At 38.2% G+C, this 22,684-nt stretch overlaps 1 protein-coding gene across 3 annotated transcripts in view; it reads left to right on the top strand.

The window, feature by feature from the left end:
* RNLS (renalase, FAD dependent amine oxidase) overlaps nt 1-22,684 on the top strand; it is a 305,450-nt gene that overhangs the window by 250,082 nt on the left and 32,684 nt on the right. For 2 of the 3 annotated variants that reach the window (XM_082637716.1, XM_082637714.1), the window contains exon 6: nt 34-209. In XM_082637716.1, the coding sequence (XP_082493842.1) occupies nt 34-209 (176 nt within the window). Of the gene's footprint in view, nt 1-33; nt 210-16,942; nt 17,910-22,684 lie in introns of those variants that run through there. The other variant, XM_082637715.1, reaches the window with a different exon arrangement.

The raw sequence follows: 22,684 nt of genomic DNA, 5'->3' as shown, positions 1-22,684 counted from the left end.
TTAAAGTGTATCTTTATGTTCCTCTTACACTAGAGTCATCGGAAATCGGACCTTCCCTTGTGATTCACACCACTGTCCCATTTGGAGTTACATACTTGGAACACAGCACTGAAGATGTGCAGGAGTTAATCTTCCAGCAGCTGGAAAATATTTTGCCTGGTTTGCCTCAGCCAGTTGCTACCAAATGCCAGAAATGGAGACATTCACAGGTAATCAGAGAATCCAGTGGTATGTGCACAGTTTTCTCAATCAGACCTGACTTTACTTTTTCTCATCCTTTGACACTCGCTAGTAAAAGAAATTAACATGATCTTGGGAGCAAATATGTGTTTGCCTAATAAAGAAGTTTACATGCAGGTTTTATTATCCCATTATTTCTCAGTAAGAGATACATATAATTTTCCCCAATGTTATGTTCAAATTCTAGCATCTCAAGACTTATATACCCTGAAGATCTGGGGTTTCCTATGCAGGCAAGGCAGGTTATATATCAAAATGCAGCTGTTTCTCTGGGGTTTTTCTAAATCAGTACTGTGGTTATATAGAAACCACTATAACCTCCCAAATTTTTGCAATATGTCGAATTAACCTTGTAAGTGTATTTTGCTACCACAATTTTCATTTTTATTAAGTTCCCACTTTGGTTTTGACTGCTGCCAGTAGAGCTGTTTGGGGGAGAAAGATGAATACCTGCAACAGCTAGTTGAGCTGTTTTTCAGGGTTAGATAAACCTGCTGATCACTCTACTAGTTCAAACTTAAAATCTCTTTACACTAAGTAAATGTTGACTTTTTTGAAAATCTCTGCATACTTCAGCAGAAGTTTGTGAGTATTCATAGAAAAAGTCTTTTGATCTGTAAACTCAGTTGTGAAGTCATCTGGGGACAATGGAGCAAAGGGCAGAAGGAGGAAAGAAGCAGTGACTTGTCTATTTTTTCCGAAGATTTCGGAGCACATTGATTACCTGACTTACCAGCACTATTGATTACCAAAGCTGTGAAGCCTTTAAAAAAAGTGGTTGTGAGAAATCGCAGCAGATTTTGTTTATTTTAAAGGACTTTCCAAAATCAGAGGAAATGGTAAATTACTTCCTAAAATATTGCAGCAGGTCTATGTGTTTACCCATATCTTCTCAAGTTAAATTATACACTGAACCTTCTGGGAAAATATTTACTTAAACACATCATGGTCACTTTAAAAGACTTTACTTTTTCCTGTTAAAACAATTTTTAAAATCTCAATAGCTAATGTCTTTAAGTGATATTTAACTTAATCTTAAATTGGCCTGAAAAAGAAAACAAGGAAATAATCTTGTTGATATAATTTGAAGGTAGATATATTACACAGAAAGTCACTTCGCAATTTATATACATTCTTTTAGAAGAAATGATAGTTTCTGAGTTTCTTCTTGTGACTTCCTCAAAATAATTTATTAATAAACTGAAAAGGTGGGTTAAAATCTACTTATTTCCTAAAATTTAATGTGTTAGTAGAAATAGATTTGACTTGCCCACAAAATGACTTAGTCAAAGTTGTGCAATGTCACAAAATTTAATTAAAAAAATCTTTGAACACAAAGTACATCCAAACTCTAACAATGATTTTTATTACAATTTGGATGTTCTCCCTTGAAATTATCCCAGTACATTTAAAGTCATGAAATCTACATTGGCTGCAAAGCCTGGAGGGGAATAAGATGTCATTCAAATTTAGAGGTTTGTATTTTCCACTATTCATAGTACCTTGACCAACATTCTACAGAACATAACGTCATTATAGCAGAGATCTTACCTACATTGTTCAATAGAGAGATCTCCCATATCACCTTAGGAAAAAGGCTAATTAGTGACAGGTCCAGAGACTTAATAACATTTAGCCAGTTAGTGTTCAGTTATTATTCCCAAGAGAATGCTTCTCCAATGGTCTTAAAAGGTTCATCTTAACCCTTGAAATTTAACATAAATGTCAGTTCACCCTTTTCCCTTGCCATCCCAGCACACAAGCTCTACCTGAAATGAATTCATGAATGTTTGTATATGAATATGGTCTTATATAGTGCTTAAACTGAGGGAAGAATGGTATGGAAAGAGGGGAAAAAAAGAAAGAACAGCCAACTGACTTTGAAGTTTCCCTCATTTCTGATGCCCCTTGCAGGAGAATCCTGCCCTTTATTTCTTCCAGCCTGGGTCTCACCCTTCATTTCTTTTCCTCCTTCCTCTGTCCTGCTTCACCCAAACCTTCTCCTGTTCTTCCCACTCCACCCGCTCCCTTCCCTTCTTTCTCACTGACAAACAAATGATACAGCCCTTCAAACCCTCATTTTATAAAATCCTAGATAGACTACAGGACTGGGGTCCCTGCCTCAGGAAGCAGTGGTTGGTATGGATTCCCCATCCCAGGCCTCTCAGGCTGGACTCCCCATCTCCATGCATTTTATTTTTCTCTTCTTTTGTATTGCCTACCCTGCATCCTGGCACTCAGTGACTGTGGAGGGTAGGGAAGAAAAAAAGGAAGAGAGATCACAATGATGAACACCCACATTGCATAGTGCAACAGGCCTGGAGCTGGGCGATTCAAAGATGTGATCTCATTTAACATCAAAAGTAGCCTTATGAGGTTGCTAGTTTTAACCCACTACAGCCATGAGAAAAACAAAGCCTCAAAAACAGGAAATAAATTCCCTAAGGCCCCATGGCTAGTAATGACAAAACTAGTCTACCTGCCTCTCAGGTCCTTCCCTCCTCTTCACTGACCCTCTGTTTTGAATGGCTGCTGTAACAAATCACTGCAAGTTCGGAAGCTTAAAACAACACAAATTTATTATCATACAGTTCTGGAGGTCAGAGGTTCAAGATGGGTCTCAGTGGGCTAAAATCCAAGTGTCGGCAGGGCTGTGTTTCTTTCTGTAGGCTCTAAGAGAGAATCCATTTTCTGGCCATTTACATCTTCTAGAAGCTGCCCCCAATCTTTGGCTTGAGACCCCTTCCTCCATCTTTAAAGTCAGCAACAGCAGGTCAAGTCCTTCTCATATTGCATCACTCTGACCTTTTCTCCTGCCTCAGTCTTCCTTAAAGGACCCTTGTGATTACATGGGACCCACTTGCATAATCTAGGACACTCTGCTCATCTCAGGGTCCAGTGATTGGCAACATTAATTCCAGCTGTATCCTTAACTCTTTCTTGACATTTAACATTTACAAGTTCTAGGGGTTAGGATGTAGACATCTTGGTGGGGAGAGCCTTATTTCTGCCTAGCACACCCTTCTTTCCCCCAGAATTCTTTGGTAGATTCCTTTATGAGGCAGTATCTCCCACTCCTCTCATAAAACCTCTGGGGAGACCACCAGCCCTTTAAAGCTTTAAGAGCAGCCACTTTAGGAAGTGGCTGCTCTCTGAAAGAGGTAAGGGAGAATTTTGTGAGGGGGCAGTTTTCTGTTTCCCTGATGATGCTCTTCGTGCCTTCTCCTGCCTCTAATGTCATATATCCACAGTGGCAGCAGGGGGGTGAAAGATGGTTGTTCATTTATTCATTTGGTTAGTCGTTTATTCCATAAGCATTTAACGAATGCCTAGGACATGTCTAATACTCTGCCCATGGAATCCTAGAGACTAATCTTTGCTGAAAGCCTTCTCCTAAGACACTAAGTCAAATTTTTTGTCTTGAGTAAGATAACGCTGCTTTTTTGTGGGTGCTGCTTTTAAGGAAAGAGGCAGATCAAGAAAGAAGGCGTGTTTGAAAGACTTGGGAGCTGCTCTGTGCCTCCCGTTTGGGGTCTGAATAAAACACTTGAGTAGGTGTTCAAACAAACATAACAAAGCAATGGCAGATTTTTCATGATTCTCAGTTCCTCCCTTTTGCAGATATTTGCCTTCCATTATTTAAATGTTTATCCAGTTAATATAACTTGATGCCTAGGCTGTGATGCATTGAATTAAGATTTCTGTAACAAGTATGATATATTAATCCGTTCAGCAGAAGAGTAATAACTGAAAACACCTTTCCATGTACATTGACAGGGGACACTTAATCAGTATGATAACGCTAATACTCTCACCACTATTATTTGCTATGCCTTCCTTTGTTTCAAGTCTATCATGATGCCTTTCCCAAACTATAATAAATGTATGATTTGCTTGCGAGTTTAATGCTGATTTTCTCCCATCTTTCTGTAGTTCCTGAAAATTTCAGTGGATTTTTCTCTCACTTAGCACATTCATGGATTACTTTATTTTTAAAAAATCACTGAATCTATTTCAAATACCAAGGAGATCAAGAGAGGAGTTTGAGGGGGGGAGGAGAGTCAGGTGGTAAATGAATACCTTGGTATCTTTGGCAAAAATAAATGGATTTGGACTAGACTGTTAAGCTTTTGCTGTAAAGTTAGAAATTAGTTATCTTCTATAGTTATGTTCTTTTCACTTGGTCTTTTGCCCTGAGACTGTACATTCTCTCTCCTCAATGGTAGTCCTTTTATATTCTTTAAGGAGAAGGATGGTGAACTCTGTAAGAATCTGATCAAAGCTATGAATATGAAGATGCTCATCCTTTCAAAATATACATGTACACATAAACACAAAATCACATCTAATTATGAAAATGTATCAATATAAACAACCTAAAAGTCCTCCCATGAATCCAGCATTAAGGACACCTGCTGTAAATGTTATACTCCTATAACCCAAACAAATCAAGAACCCCTCATTAGCCCAGTCTTGTGTTGTGGTCTAAGAAACAAAATTCAACAACCAAAAGGAATGTAAAGTAATTCTCATCTTTACTAGTATCTTTTATAGAACTTTAAAGAATATCCCAAATTCATCATCCTTAGCAGTACTTTTTTTTTTTTTTTTTTTTTTGTGGTACGCGGGCCTCTCACTGCTGTGGCCTCTCCCATTCTGGAGCACAGGCCCCGGACGTGCAGGCTCAGTGGCCATGGCTCACGGGCCCAGCCGCTCCGCGGCATGTGGGATCTTCCCAGACCGGGGCACGAACCTGTGTCCCCTGCATCGGCAGGCGGACTCTCAACCACTGCGCCACCAGGGAAGCCCCTTAGCAGTACTTTTTGAAGTTTCTCTTCTCATTCCTTATATATCCCACTTCTAGAAGCTCCCTCAAATCTTTTTGCACCCTTAACTCTAGTTTTCCACAGAGTTTTCCCTGATAATCAGCCATGCAGGCTTATCTGTTTTTTTTCTTTCCTCTCTTCAGCCTCCCATTCCCATTCACTATTTTTTTTTTTTTTTTTTTTTTTTTTTTTTGTGGTACGCGGGCCTCTCACTGCTGTGGCCTCTCCCGCCGCGGAGCACAGGCTCCGGAAGCGCAGGCCCAGCGGCCATGGCCCACGGGCCCAGCCGCTCCGCGGCATGTGGGACCCTCCCAGACCGGGGCACGAACCCGCGTCCCCTGCATCGGCAGGCGGACCCTCAACCACTGCACCACCAGGGAAGCCCCACATTCCTCACTTTTGACTCTCTTTTTTTCCGACTCTTAGATAAGTAAATCTTAGACCTTTTCAATGCAAATTCCCCATTTTGGCTTCCTCAGGTCTTCCCCAGTTGATTACCTTGGTTGACATAGTACTGCCCAGGAGTTAGAAGGAATAAAAGAGAAAAGAGGAAATGTGCAACAGCTTAAGGCCAGAATTTTCTTTAGAGGTTTGTGTTTGGTGGCGGAGGGGGGATGTGTACACAGAAAAGCCTGAGGTCACCCACATATTTACATTATTCCCTCATGAGATTAATTTCTGGCCGGTAGCTGTGTCTGATTTCAGCATTGGAAGATCAGGTGGTAATTGACATTTCCATTTTTTCCTTTTCTTTCTTACGTATTTTCTATTTCATCCTCATTTTCTTCTCTTAGGCAGGTTGAAACTGAAAAGCAGTGACTGATTGATTGTATGAATATACCAAAATTATGAGTCCAAATGATTGCCCCCTTCAACATAGTCAGTCACCCTAATAAGCCACACCCTTATTTTAACAAGATCAGGCATCTCTTTCAGAGCCGGACACATATTCCTCAGCATGTAATCAGTTGAATCAGGTCTTTGAAAGCTAAGCTTGAATTTAATGTTTTAGAAACAACCAAAGTCATTTGGACTTAAATCTTTTTAATAAAATGGATGGCCAATCTTGACAATTTTCTTAAATGTTTTTATGGAACTAAAGAAATATAGCTCTTTGTATTTAATCTGTTTTAATGTGTCTAGTAAGCTGATTCTAAAAGCTGCTACCCCTAAAAGACATTGGCCAGTGCACTACAGATTTAACCATAAGGCCTTCTAGGATAAGTGCTTTGAAAGACAATAATCAGTTGTGTTTATCAGTTAAATACATTAGATGTTTTGTTTTGTAATTTATTTCTAGGATAAAATCATGCTCTTTTGGTCATTCTGCCACTAAGACTTTTCTCCCATATTTGTGTCTTGTAATTCCTGGATTTTTGATAACGTGGTGTGATTATGATCTTGGACTTTGGAGTCAGACAGACTTCGGTTCAAACCTCAGCTCTCCCAGTGCCTTTGAGCAAGCTAGACTGTAACTCTAAGCCTTAGGGCCCCATCTGTAAATGGTACAACTGAACCTCCCTCATAGGGTTGTGGTCAGAATAAAAGGAGAGAACACAGTAGAAAACATTTACTACAAAACTAGCACAAAGCAAGTTCTCAATTAATATTATTAAATAGGGGTAGCAAGAGGAGGAGGAGGAGAGGAGTGATTCCATGGTTATTTCTTAGTAGATGGGTTCTGTGTGTCTCTTGCTCTCTTTTCTGGTACCTCTCTTCATGCCCACATGCTGTCCTACTTTTTAATTTTTTCTTACTCTCTTCTCTTTTCAGAGTGTCTGTCTTTTCTCTTTGTTTCACATACACAGATAGTTCTGGATAAGGATATTTCAGAAGGACTGACTCAATGCCAGGGGCTGTGACACTAAGTCATACCATAGGGACTGTTAACATCAGACAAGATGAGATAAAAGTGGTGTATCCCTGTGGACACAAGGACAAGGAACTCTTGTCAGTTTTTTTCAGCCTATAGATTTTTCAGCTTCTTGCCATTCATTCCGAAACTATCTTGCCTGGTAATTTAACACAATTTATGACATGAGTCAAAATTTCCTGGCATGAAATTATGGCCACAAGAACACTCTTGCCTATGTGCTGTAAGTAACCTATGGAGAGCCAAAACAGGCCCTTTGGGATTGATGGACTATGGCATGACCCAATCTACCAAGAGCAGGAAATCTAACAGGTGTCAGTCCTGAGCATTCCTTTGAGTAATCTCTCACCTATTTCTCACTAGCACAGAACTAGCCAGTTGCTTCACTTTATTCTGAGGTAACTACATATGCATGAGATCATCAGCTGAGAAATTCTGATCATTGAATTAGGGATGTTCAGTCACAGTTTAATTGAAGTGTATATGGGCAGGTATTTCCCCTTTTCATAAAATTCCATATTATATGAGCTATTCAACGTTTTAACACATATGAATTTAATTAAATCATTTTTTTTCAAGTACGCATGACAGGAACTTACCCTGCCATGTAGTCAGCATCAATAGCTTTTCCAAAAAAGCTATTTTGAACAGCATTACTTTACAGAAAACTTTAAAAAGGAGGCTGTGTCATTTTTCCTGTACAAATGCAAAATATATTCATCTGCACCCAGTATTACTACTGAAAACTGGATGATGGATGTTATTATATGGGTGTGGACAACCTAAAAGAAATAGGCCTTTCCCATAAAGGGAAGTCCACTTGGTCTGTTTAGAATAGACATCAGTATTATGCTCTAAAACTAACAAGCTGAACTAAAAAGTTCAGTTAACAAACGCTATTTATACCAACATTAGAAATTAATAATATATATTCATCTTTTCATTTAGCATACATTTATTGAGTTCCTACTATGTGCCAGACATTATACTGGATTCTAAAGACTCAAAGACAGCTCCCTTCATTCAAGGACCTTCCCATATAATCAACAAGGCTGACCAATAAGCAGATAATCATGATATGGTACAGTTTGTTTTAAGAAAGGGATACACAATGTACTGTGTGCACACAGAGCAGATTTGAGGAGAAAGTGGTAATAAATAGCTTCCTAAAAGAACATGTCATTTGAGCTAAATCCTACAAGATTAAGTCAGAGGGGCAAAGGGAATGATGTTGGAATGATGTTCTAACATTGTGTACACTTTTCCAGAGGCAGGAGAGTGCAAGATACATTCTTGCTTTTCATCTTGATCTTGCCGTCATCTGTTATAGCATTCATATAAACCATGACAATCTACACCATCATTTTATTAGACAGTGTATATGCATAATCATTCTCTTTCTCTCTCTCTCTCAAAAACGCCATTTATTAATCCCCTACTCTGTGTAGCTCACTAGGCTCTGTATGTAACTCGCTTCATCTCTACCCTGTGAAGGTTTATACTCCTTCCCCATTGCATAGGTCAGAAAGTTGGGGAGTTGAGAGCTCAGTGCCTTGTGTGAGGTTCATCCACTAGGAAGTGGCAAAAATGTAATTCAAACACAGGTCTATTTAAAATCTATTGCTTTTAAACACTCACTCTACTGATGGTAATTGAGATCTGGCTTTCCTCCATTTATGACACATTCTTCTACCATCATTCTGTTGGCTGCTGTCAGTTAGAAATAATAATTAATGTTTATACTCTGATTTTAGAAAGTACTTTTTTACTTGTTTTCATTTGATCCTCACAACAATTCTGACAGATCAGGAAGCATCTTTGTTTAAATGAGGAAACTGAGGTTCAAATTGACTGCTTTGCCTAACATGACACAATGGGTGAGCAGCAAAATAGAAACTGAATATGTCACTTTTACATTCAAAAGTCCAAGTTTCACACTGTATACAAAAATTAACTAAAAATGGATCATAGACCTAAATATAATACCTTAAACTATAAAACTTCTAGATGAAAACATAGGAGAAAATCTTTACAATCTTTGGTTTGGCAAACATTTCTTAGATAGCATGCAAAAAGCACAAACCATCAAAGAATAAATTGATAAATAGGGCTTGATCAAAATTTTAAAAATGTCTTTGAAAGGCAGTGTTAAGAAAATGAAAAGACAAGCCATAGACTTGGAGAAAATGTTTGCAAAAACATATATCTGGTAAAAGACTGGTATCCAGAATATATAAAGAACACTCACAAATCAGTAATAAGAAAACAAATGGCCCAATTACTTAAAACTGGGCAAAAGATTTGAAAGAGCACTTCACAAAGGATAAGTGTGAATTTAACCATGGAGGTGTAAGAGTTCTACAATGAAACCACAAAACGTTGCTGAAAGAAATTAAAGAAGACTTAAATAAATAAATAAAAGATATCTCATGTTCATAGATTGCAAGACTTAATATTTTTATGATGACAATATTATCCCAAGTGACCTACAGATTTATTACAGTGTCTATCAAAATCCCAGTGGCCTTTGCAGAAATGGAAAAGCTAATTCAAAAATTCACATGGAGTTGCAAGGGACCCCAAATAGCCAAAACAATCTTGAAAAAGAATAAAGTTGGAGGACTTACACTTTCTGATTTCCAAACTTACTGCAAAGCTACCATAATCAGAACAGTGTGGTAATGACATAAGAATAGACATATAGATCATGGAATAGAATCAAGAGCCCAGAAATAAACCCATACCTGTGGTGAGTTGATTTCTGACAAGGTTCCCCAAAACATTCAATGGAAAAGGCCTAGTCTCTTCAACATATAGTGCTGGAACAACAGGATATCCATATACAAAAGAATGAAGTTGGACCCTTACCTTACACCACATGCAAAAATTCACCTAAAATGGATTGAAAACATAAATATGTGAACTAAAATCATAAAACTCCTAGAAGACAACATAGGTGATAAATCTTTATGACCTTGTATTCAGCAGTGGTTTCTTAAGTATAAAACCAAAAGCATAAGTAACAAGAAAAAAAAAAAGTAGGTAATTTGGACTTCATCAAAATTCAGACCTTGTGTGCACAGAAGGATTAGCAAGGAAGTGAAAAAACAACCCTAGAATAGGAGAAAATATTTGTGAATCACTTGTCTGATATGGGTCTACTATTCAGAATATATTAAGAACTCTTATAAATCAATAGCAAAAAGCCAAACCGTTCCATTTAAAACTGGGCAAAGGACTTGAATAGACATTTCTCCAAAGAAGATACAAATGGTCCACAAGCACATGAAAAGATGCCCACATCATTAGTCATTAAGGAAACGCAAACTAAAACCAAATGAGATACCATTTCACAACCACTAAGATGGCTATAATTTTTTTAAAAAACGAAAAGTAAGTGCTGGTAAAGATATAGAGAAATTGGAATGCTCGTACCTTGCTGGTGGGAATACAAAATGGTTTAGCCACTGTGGAAAACAGTTTGGCAGTTCCTGAATAAAATAAACATAGAATTACAGTATGATCAATCTATTCCAATACTCGGTATAAACCCAAAAGAATTGAAAACATGTGTTCACATAAAGCTGTATACACAAATGTTCACAACAGCATGATTCACAATAGCCAAAGGTAGAAACAATCCAGCTGATGAATGGATAAATATAATGTGGTATACTCATAAGATGGAATATCATTCAGCCATAAAAAGCAATGAAGTTGGTACATGCTACAGAATGGGTGAACCTTGAAAATGTTACACTAAGTGAAAGAAACCAGACACAAAGGCCTCATCTTGAATGATTCCATTTATATGAAATTCCAGAATAAGCACATTCATAGAGACAGAAAATAAATGTTTGCCAGTGACTACTAATGATAAATTTCATGTTACGTGTATTTTACCACCCACAAAAAAAAAAGATGTGGGTGGCAAGCAAGCACACAAAAATATGCTGAACATCATTGGTCCTTGGGGAAATGCAAATTAAAATGACAATGAGATACCATGGCACACCTACTAGAAAGGCTCAAATCAAAAACTCATCCCCAAATGCTGACGGGGATGTGGAGCACCTGGAATTCTCACGTATCACCGTGGGAGTGCAGCATGGCATGGCCCCTTAGGAAAAGAGTTTCACAGTGTCTTACAAAGTTAAATATACACTTACTATATGACCCAGCAACCCCACTCTTAGGAATTTACCCAAGAGAAATGAAGTCATATATCCACATCAAAACTATATGTGAATGTTTGTAGCAGCTTTATTAATAATAGGCAAAATCTAGAAATATCTCAAATATTAATTACCTGGTAATGGTCAAAACTGTTGCACATCCATAAATGCAAAACTACACTGTAATAAAATGGAACAAACTGATAATATTTGCAATAAACACGAGTAAATCTCAGGAGCATTATCTAAGTGAAAGAATCCAGACTCATAGGCTACATACTATATTATTCTATTTGTATGACTTTCTGGAATAGGCAAAACTGTAGGGACAAATCACTCACGCCAGGGGCTGTGATTGGGTGAATGGGGTTAACTAAAAAAAGAGGCACAGGGAATTTGGGGGAGGCTGATGAGAACGTTCTCTATATTGTTTTATAGTGGTAGTTACACAGCTGTGTACATTGTCAAAATTTATAGAACAGTACACATAAAAAAGAGTGAATTTTACTGTATGTAAAGTATACCTCAATTAATCTGACTTTAAAAACCACTTGCGTTTTTAACTCCATTATTGTCTGAGGAGCACAAGCATTGACCCTTTTATTTTCACAGTATTAAAAGTAGAAAGAAGGTTGTTTCTAGACCTGATGATCAAAATGGCTGCAGTCTTTTTGCCATAATTTCAGAACCCAACCAAAAAGCTATTGGGTCTGTTCAACATGAATGAGAACCAGAAAGAAATAATGGCCATGCTTCTGGGTTGTCAAGAAGAAGGGAAAGGGAATGGGAGAAGGGATGAAGAAGGATTGAATTAGTGGGAAATTAAGCAGCTATTAACTTAAGTGGGGGAGAAGTAGTGATTAGGCTCAGCTGAGTAGGAAAGACGATTTTTTTTTTTTAAGTTTCTCTCTCGACTCAAAATCAAAAGCATTTTTGGCCCTCTACATCCTTGGAGCCCAAGCAATTGGATAGTTTGAGAGATTGTGATGCAACATTTATATTTAGATGAAAACAAAAGGATTCAAGTCTGTTAAATCACCTTGTAAGTAGGAACTGGTTTTTGTACCCTCACACCTTATACAGTGCTCGGCAGCTACCAGGAGCACAACAAATATTTGAAGAGTTAATGAATGAATATACTAAAACTTGCTGAGGGACAGAACGACTTTCTATTAAATTAAAAACTTTAAAGGGAAATGTAATACGACTGTTGTTTTGTCCATTATTACTGCCACAGTACTATAGAGAAAACAGTATCTCATTCTTTATTGTGTGCTTGTTCTGAATAAGTCCTCATCAAAGTAGACTGCTCCAGTGTTTTCAGGACTTTAAAAGACAGAATAGGTCTAAAAGAATTCAATGCAGACATCACCAATTGAATATACAATTTCAGCAAAGTATGTCCTTTGCAGTTCGAGCGCACTAAAGCTGCTACATGGATCATAGAACTGATTTGTGGTGCTTTCTGCCTGCATCTACCCAATGTTTTATTAAAATAGAATAGACAAATACCAATAAAGAGAAAAGCTACACTGAGAATTGACCAAACCAGATCACTTTCTTCACACCTAGGATATTGCAACCAATAGTAATTTTACAGCAGCTCTCTGTGTACCAGATACAGAGCTCTGTAGCCAGAAGCCCAAAATACAAGCAAACCTTTCCCTAAAGCACAACAAAGAAACGGGTTTATGAAATCACTGTTAAATATAATAGAACGCTGGAGAGATGAGTAGAACAGAGGCAAGATAAGATGATGCACATAACACATAAGAACCAATTTAAAATGTACCATCTCTGCAGGAAATCAACCATGTGTTGATAAAGCTCTTTATGAATATTAAGTACTATAACATAGTATAGGATTGAGAGCCTCAAACACGAGTGACCAAAAGAGGTACAATATTTTTTAAGGAAATATACCTAAAACTAGATTAAGTGGTATCATCAGCACCCTGAATGTGTCATTATTATCCCAGTTCTGAGTATCACTTATCTTCAATAATATGCGGTATATGGTTAAGAAATAATCCTTATCAACACTTTTCTTAAGAATGTAAAAAATATATTCCATATGTCTGTGATTTCTGGCTGTGCCACAAAAATCTGCACATGGAGAGTTGACTCTTCTAAGAAAGAATTTTTAAAAGATAAAAAAATTAGACATAAATTGGCTAGGTCATCCAGAAAAAATGTGTTTTTTATCCTTTGTCACACCTGTAGCTTTCAAGAATGTATTTACCATCTCCAAGGGAAAAAGTTATTTAAAGGATTATTTAGACTTTATGTCTGTGCAGTCTCAGTGCAGTTTAGCTATAATCTATGGAAATAGCATAGACTGTGTCACTATGGTCTCCATCTTTTGAGATAAAGGCAGACATCTGTATATCCCTTTATACACACACATAGGCATTCACACATACACACTCATCTAGTTCTATTTTATACCCCTTTCAAGGTATTCTTTATACAATGACATTTTATGAGATGAGGGTGAATTACCTGGGTATGAAACCATCTTTACTACCTATTTGAAATTCAGACTGATTCAAATATTCCTAGTGCCTTTGCCTGGACTCCACAAAATGTGAGCTAGAGACAGAGAATTCAGCTTTCCAGGAGTGATGACATAAGTGTCAGTGCAAGGATTTTGGACACCAGAATAGTTGTTTCCTGGACAATGAAGTTGCTCAAGAAAGGAGTTAGAATGGTGAGGTGTGATGACACAGAAGGAACAAGAAAAATTCAGAGACAGAGAAACCAAGGGAAGTTATTTTCATAGAGAAAAAAATTCCACCACATTTAAAGACCACTTGAACACTGAGAATTTAAAGCTTTCAAAAGTTTGAATTAGTTTTTTTGTTGGCCCGTGTACATACATCCTTTGAGCAAACATTTATTCGATACCAACCATGTACAATGGAGATGTAAATGGAGATGCTGGAAATACAAGAATGAATAAAACACAGTTCCCATAGCTTTCTATTTCTGAGGACTCAAAAGGCTTTTAAACATCAAATATCTCTTACCAAGTTATAATTTGGTGAATTAAATGTAGAGGAATCAACGACATCTTACTGCCTTTTCATCAAACTCCAGAGGGACCTTAAAAAAAATAAGAGAAAGGGATAGACATATTACATTTTTAATTTGGCCAATAGAAAACATTTTGTACTGTTAAAAAAATCTGTATTCAACTTTCATTTCTCAGCTCTCCCTTTCCTGTATCACAGAAATTTACTTAGGGGTCAGTAGTATTTTTCAGTATTGTCACAACACTACAGTCTCATCTTTTTCAGAGTGCCTGGACTAGTTCCCCATCTATAAATATGTAAACAAACATTTCAATTGACATCAGCATAAGTTATGGTCTCTCCTTCATTTATTTACATTTCTCCCTGTTTTGGTAAACAGGCATATATAGATGCTTATAATCAATGCCTTGGGAATATGGTAACAGTGGGAAGATGTAAACAGAGAATCAATACAAACCACATTTACCTTCTAGGTACTTGCAGTTTGGAGGTATGTATGTATTCCACATTTGATTAAGTCTTTTTCCCCCATTCCTATTTTTCTCCACACCTTTTATGATTACTACCTGAAAATTTCGCTTCAGGTAAACAAACAAAATGTTTTACCCCAGATTCTAGGTCTATCTAGATTAATATTTGTATAAAAGGGAGGTTGTGCAAGTTTCTGGGAAATAAGTTTTACACAAGATTTTATTCCATTTTTTAAAATTACTCATCCACTCACCAAGTCCAAACTTAGGTTGTCCAGTGTTACCTGAGGTTACTGATAGTTTTTCAAAGCCGACCTTTGCTTCTCCCCAACCCCTCTTTTACGGGCAACATTCCTCAGGCTGACAGAGACTCTGCTCTGAGCCACATCAAGCACCTCACCCCAGAGCAGTGGTTCCAAGCATGTTTACTTCATGAACTAGTAAAATCCCTCTAACTATTTTGGGAACCAACATAATATTGCTATCTTTTTATTCTGCAATTAAGAATTTAAAAAGTAAAACATAGCTACAAGCATTTAATGCAAAGAATAACCCACCCCAAAATATGTAGTAAAGATATCACCTCATAACAATTTATAAATAGAATACATTTTGCTCTATGAAAAAGTTCATAATTCTTATTTTTTCTCTTCTTGCCATAGATTGACTTTTAGGAACCACTACCTTTGAGCTTTGCATATGGGCTCTAAAAGAATAAGTTAACCAAATATTCAATTTCTGCTGTTTATGTACTATGGCACGGGTTCAGGTTTACACTGGCAGCAGAGTAGAGGAAGTGAGGAAATGTATGAATCAGCTCCATACCATCTCAGGCCTCCTAGCTATTCATATTGCCAGTGTGGTCAGTACCTCACAAACACAATGGACAGGGGAAATGCCAACACAAAGATATTATTACTCAGAGCTTACCCCAATCAAGTTAGTGTGCAACTAGGAGACAATAACATTCCCTTGAAATCCAGGGACAGTTTAAGGAAAGTCACCCTCTGACACTGGAATTGATTAAAACCCGATTCAAAAGATGTAGTGTGGGGCGTCCCTGGTGGTGCAGTGGTTGAGAGTCCTCCTGCCAGTGCAAGCGACACGGGTTTGTGCCCCAGTCCGGGAAGATCACACATGCCGCGGAGCGGCTAAGCCCGTGAGCCATGGCCACTGAGCCTGCGCATCAGGAGCCTGTGCTCCGCAACGGGAGAGGTCACAACAGTGAGAGGCCCGCGTACCGCAAAAAAAAAAAAAAAAAAAGATGTAGTGTGTGTATCAAAAGCACAAGTGATGGTTTAGACATCTCCATCTGCTGTCAAGACTCAGGCATACCCAAGTTTAAATAAAGTGACCCTGAAGAATGTAGAGCAACATAAGCAAACAATAAAATTACCTACAGTCTTTTATAACACCAGAGCGTTTTTTTAATGTGAATTCTTTCAAATGCAATGGAGAAATAGGAGGGCAGTAGTACCACAGGGGAATCATATTGGTTTTGTACATGTTTATGTTTTCTCACAAGCAAACAAATATTTGCTTCAGCAAATATGAAAATCTTAATAAAAAAACTGAAAATCTCCAGAGGTCTCTTCCTTTAGTGCCATAGTGGCTGCGACAGAGGCCTCAAGAACCACTGGGTTTTCCATGTTATGCTCTTCAGCAAAAGTGTAACTGCTGATGAAATAACATTTCCCCTTTGGTAAAATGATGGACTGATGAAGAAGGCTATATCCTGGATATTTTTAATTCTGGTCAAATTGGTCTCTTTTAGAAGCAGCTTCCCCTCAGGACCTATTACATCTCAAAGGAGGAAGCATAAGCCCCAGAGTTTAGGCTGCAAAGATGTCCCTAGATTTAGAGGCTGGGAAAATGTTATAAATCTTGCTAGTCACTTTACTTTATTGTTTTTGTTAGTGCTTTCAAAGTTCTTTAGGTTTTGAATTACCTGCACCAACTCTATCTTCCTACAAGCCCTGATACTTGTAACACACAGTTTTATAGAACTATGGTTGTAGACAAAATATATGTATTTTATTTTCACCCAGCAGTTAAAGACCCTATGTGACCCATGGAAGGGCAATGGTCTAGAAGGAGGTTACTAGAAGGTTATTAGAAGGAATTGGAATTGAGCTTCCAGCATCATTAGAGGAAATGGCTCCCGATGTGATTCTAATTCTTGGCATTGAAATATCTCTGCTTTGGACAAAGGCAATGCATCAGACTCTCCTGGCTTAACGGGAAAAGTGGGGGAAAAAACAGTAAAGAATATTTAATTCTCTTATTTCTAATTACGTGTTTGCTCTGCAATCTTCTAATCCAGGATTGGTATATAGGATTCCTCTCAAGTGCCAACTCCAATTGACTGGTAGTGGCTGCCTGAAGCGATGAAGTGAGAAGGATGCTGAGGCCACTTCTGGGCTCAGTGGAGAAGAATGCCACAATTGATTAGTGATGTCTGTCAGGAGATACTGCACATGTGTCACCCCTATAATCTATGTTACAGTTGAGGAAATTTGCCCACTAAGATGAATGGTCTGGGCAGACAACAAGATTCGGTTCTGGAATCGGTAAATTTACCTTTGTAAATGAACAAATCGATTCTGTGATAACCAGTCCATCTCTGTCAGTTTCACCTGAGGCTGCTCATTTGGGTGAATTGAGAAAATGGAGGGTTTAAACCAGCAATGCTGAAGACCTTAGAAATCCTGACACTGAGATGCTTCTTGCCTGAAAAGGCCCTGCTTAAAGGATCCTGCCATTCAGTATCTTTGTCCTAGTTATGCATTTACTAACTAGTAAGTTAGTAAATGCATAACAAGTACTTCTTCTCTTACCCTATTTAATATTTGCCGTATTTTATCAATTGTAAGATGCCATCAAATCGGTGTGCACCAGGAGACCGTCAGGATGTAGTGTTCACACATGTGAATTTGGTTATTGTTAGTGGTCTAACAGTGGGACCACCACCGCAACCCCTTGATATTTAAAGTAACAAATAATTTAAGGACCATTTGAGAAAAGAATATGAGCCTTGGTTGCTACCTAAAAACCTTTCTTTCCCACTGGAGAGAAAGTGTACAATCAGAACTTGAAGAACAAGTATCAGCGTCTTGGAGGAAAACCCCAGAAAGGACAATTCAGTGGAGCACTCTTGTAAGAAATGGTGCATGGCCAGCGCTCAAGGCTGCACAGAGGACAGGTTGTGTGGGGAAGAGCATGGACATTGACACCCTTAGTGAAAGAGTGCTTCACAGAAGTCAAACTCTGAATGTGAAGATTCTGGAAAAGCTAACCAACTTATTCCTCTTTGATTTCCTTTTTATGTTTGCAAAAGATCTACATGTAGATAATTCTAAAAGAACTTCTCTAGTAAGTATAAAATAAAGCTTTGTGTCATGCTGACACCATTTAAAAAATTTTCTCATTGGTACTTAAAATATTGATGATGCCTTAGATTCAATGAAATGAAGTATAATCTACATCCATAACAAGCTGCAGCAAGCACCTGATTGTTCATAGGTTGTCCAAGTTCTTTCAAGTTAGTTGCACAGCTAGGATTAAAGCTTATGAGACCTTAATTCTTGCCTAGCTCACTTGAATATCACCTAGTGCCATATTTCAGAAAGTAAACAAATGGGCTGAATGGCCAACTAGAACTGGTCACCCTAAAATAGAGCCACCGTGTAGGCCAAATCAATGAGATTGTTCTATGGGTAGACTTCTGACAGTCCAAGGACAAGCTTTAGCTGTCAACATAGGTTTGGAAGAAAGAAGGTACATTGTCACGTGTGTCACTGAATTTTTTTGCTAACCATCAACTATAATTTTGTGGAAATAGCCATTTAGCCTACTTGTCTGCCTCCCTCTTTCTTTTCATCTTTAATTTCATTCTCACCCCCAAGGGACTATTTTTGTGTGACTTTTCACAATTAATAATCATTATAAAAAGAAACTATTAGGTTAAATCATATAAAAGTTGACAGTATTTTACCATTTCTGACCTACAGAATCAGCAAATTTCTGTAGTTTAATTTAATACATGACATAAGAGACATTCACATAAAGCAGTTTGCAGAGACATTTATCATTACTGAGAGCCTTCTAAATACAATAGCTCTTCCATTTGAGCTTCTGCCAGCTCTGTGGGAGCCACTGAACAACACTTCTTGTGTAGCTGGTTCCCTATGAACACCATTTGATCAACTATGTGTACGATATTCTGTCTTTTTTTAAACTCAATAAACATTTATTGCACACTTCATGTGGGCTAGGCACCATTTTCAGCCTTGGGTACAAAGATTAGTGCATCACAGTCCTCACTTTTCAGAGCATGCAGCCTAGGAAGGGAGACAGGCATGGACATAATTACAGTGCAAAATAGCAAGTAACATAATAGATATAAATAACATGCTGAAAAGGCACTCACCCTGCCTGGCAGAGCAAGAAGACCTCTGAGCAGGTGACATTTGTGCTAGTTCTTAAAGGATAAGCAAATTACTTGGCAGAAAAGAGAGGGAACAATACAACATCACTAAGCAGAATGACTTGTTCAAAGTCACAGAAGCACAACAAAGGAGGATGTGCTTGAAGAACCTTAGTTTGAATGTAGATAGGACACATGGCAGAAGTGAGAGAAGCAGCAAGAGGGGAGGCTTGGATGGAGCTAAGATTGGGTTATGAAGGGCCTTCCATGGGGGGCTGAGGAGTTTGCAGTTTATTCTACAGGTGGAGAGGAGTCACAAGACACACATGGGTTTAAATCACTTAGCTGTAAAACTGCTTTTTCTGCTTTGAATTTGTATGTCCAGTCCAGTCATCACCTAAATATACAGAACCATTATATTAGCGACCTGCAGTATCAGCTTCTGCAGTTTGAGTTCTTTCTTACCCACCCTGGCACACATGTGAGCCCAAGCATCCTGGATTTCCAAGGGGTTGTTTCAGCCCTGACATCTCTCTTAAACACAGTCATTGAGCTGTGGTTCCTCACTGTGGCTGGAAGCGTAGCCAAAGGCTGCATTACTGTGAGAGATTGTGGCTTTGACAATTACGTGCTGCTCCACTGCAGGGCTCTCTACTTCACATGGGTGAAGGAGGTTGCCAACACACCCTTCATGTTTTCATATTTTCCTCATTGGGTAATTGTAAAATGGGCGAATTCACCTAAATGCAGCAAGATTGATTTCATCCCAACTGCAGACTGGCTAATCAGTGGCCCAGTTTTCCAGCCATGTGATCTGGCATCTGGCACTTAACACTCATCAAATGAAATTACACAGCACCGATAAATTACCACCTCACCCCTAGGCAGAACGTTTTTCCTTAAGCTACCTCCTGCTTAATACTTGTCTAATGTTTAATAGTACCATGGTTTATCCATACAGGGATGTCAGCTGGAATGTATCAAAACTTTACTACAAATGGAGATTTATATATGTGTGTGTATAAACATAGACACACATATAGGTATATGTATATGAATATGTATGAATGAGTTATCCCATTTATGTGAATTTTCCAGATGACTATTAAACATTTTTGTTTTATTTTACTTAAATTAAGTCTTTATGGAAACATTTCTGAAGGGGTTGGAGGGGCGAGTTCAGGAGTTCTGCTTTGTTTGAATGTTTCTTCACCTCCGAGCTTTCTGTCCTCAGGAAAGTCTTTCTGAGTCTCAGCTTTCTCAGCTATAAAATGAGAATAGTAGCAACTACCTCATAGGTTGCTGTGTGAATTAAGTGGGGTGTGCGTGTAACACATTTGGTATGCAGTGAACATTCGAGAAATGCCAACAATTAATACTTTATGCATATTAGAGTTGATTCTGGAATATTGGGGCCTTCATCATGAGCATTAATGATTTCAGGAAAACTAATAGCTAGTACCCTGGGGGACTATTAAGAGCCAGAAAGTTATTTGTCCTCCACTAAGTGACCCCAGACTGCCAGGCTTTTTCCCAGCCCTATCTGGTTTTTGAGTGTTTCTACAGCATCCCTTGCTTTCAGACTACGAATTGTCATGTTCTAAAATCACTAATATATAGGAGCCCAGCAGTTTTCTTTCTCCCTTAGTGTTTCACCGACAAATCAAATCATCCAACTTGTTTAAATTCCATCTAAAGCAGGAGATTAAAAAGCTCCGACTGAACACCCAAGTCTGTGCTTCAGTGTCTGTACTATGTGCTGTTTTAGCCACTCAAAGATCTTTTCTACCCATTTCAAGATTATTGGCTATGGAAAGACAAATAGTGCACGATCTCACTTACATGTGGAATCTAAAATAGTCAAATGCGTAGACGCAGAGAGTAGAATGGTGATCGCCAGGGGCTGGTGGGAGGGGAAAATAAGGAGATGTTGGTCAAAGGGTACAAAATTTCAGTTATATATGATGAATCAGTTCTAGCAATCTAATGTACAGCAACATGACTATAGTTAATTATACTGTATTGTACCCTTGAAATTTGCTAAGAGAGCAGATCTCATTAATTACCTTGACTATGATGATTATTTTGCAATGTATACATATAATACAACATCAAGTTGTACATCTTAAATATACACAATTTTTATTTGTCAATTATACTTCAATAAAGCTGGGGGGAAAAGAAATTATTATTCAACATAAATTAAAACTATGACCTAATTTTCTTAAAAGATTATCTGCTATGTCTATGATAGATGATATTGCTATCAAGTGACCTCCAGAAAAGTGAGGGGATACTTTTAACATTTGTATCTGATACAGGCCTTTAAAGGTCCATATCTTAAGTGATTCAGGAAGGAAATGATTGTACCACCTCCTTTTTTAAAGCAAAATATGGCATATAAATAAAAATATCTATGCAAAGATTTTCTGGTTTTAAAAAATTATAAAAGCATATACTAATTCAGCCTATCAAAAACGTAAATCAGCTGCATAATCCAAATAGCATTTATACATTTCTTGATTTTTTGGTGTGATTTTTTTTTTTTTTTTTTTTTTTTTTGCTGTACGCGGGCCTCTCACTGTTGTGGCCTCTCCCGTTGCGGACGCACAGGCTCAGCGGCCATGGCTCACGGGCCCAGCCGCTCCGCGGCATATGGGATCCTCCCAGACCGGGGCACGAACCCGTATCCCCTGCATCGGCAGGCGGACTCTCAACCACTGCGCCACCAGGGAGGCCCTGGTGTGATTTTTAAACAAGCAAATCCTCATGGGCCTTATTCTATTACTCTTCATGAAAACACTGTATAAGAGAGACCAGAACTGCCACGTTGTAGTTTATGTGAATGGCGCCCCCTGAAGTTGTGCGGGAAAGTAGTCCCAAGTGAGATTGCCTTTATAATAGCTTTGTGTAATCTGGTTTTTTAGGGAGTTTTTGGTGCTTCAGTAGCCAAACCACCAGTGTCCAAGATAAATACATTCATCTCCAGCTCATTCCACTGGCTTTGAATGCTTGTTAGCAACATACATTCCAATTTAGAGAATAATTTTTCCAGGAAATAGCCTCTATACCTTTTTCATCATTTCAAATATTATAAACCTGGTTGTACAAAATAAAATAAGTCCCAGACTTCAGCTGATTCTCCCTACTTTTGGTGCATATATAGTAAATTCTAAATTCTTAATAGACTTTATTTATAAATTTTGTGTTTTTAAAATTTGAAACACAATATTCCTCTTATTTAGCCTCTCAGTTATGTCCCTTCCTCCTGTCAGCCCTCTCCCCCAACACACACACACACACACACACACACACACACACACACACACACACACAGACACTGTGACCTGCCCCACAGATTCCTAAACAGCACCCATAGACTGTGACGTTTACACATGCTTCTCCTTCTCTTTGGAAAGCCCTATACCTGTTTCCTCCCCTGGCGAACTTTTATGTGTCCATCAGAACTCACATGAAGTGACCAGGCATGCCCCTTTGAAGCTTTCTCTGTCCTCTGTCAGGTGTGCTGGCCTCCTCCCATGTATTCTTATAGCACCTTGCCTTTCACTCTTTCTTAGGCCTTAGACACTTATATGCCAGCAGTCATGCTGAACTGGAAACTCCTTAAGGACATGACCC

Source organism: Mesoplodon mirus (assembly GCF_964341445.2).
Source record: "Mesoplodon mirus genome assembly, chromosome: 2".
Lineage (NCBI taxonomy): Eukaryota > Metazoa > Chordata > Mammalia > Artiodactyla > Ziphiidae > Mesoplodon > Mesoplodon mirus.
The sequence above is the reverse complement of the archived record's forward strand: the minus strand, read 5'-3'. Positions and strand labels throughout refer to the sequence as shown.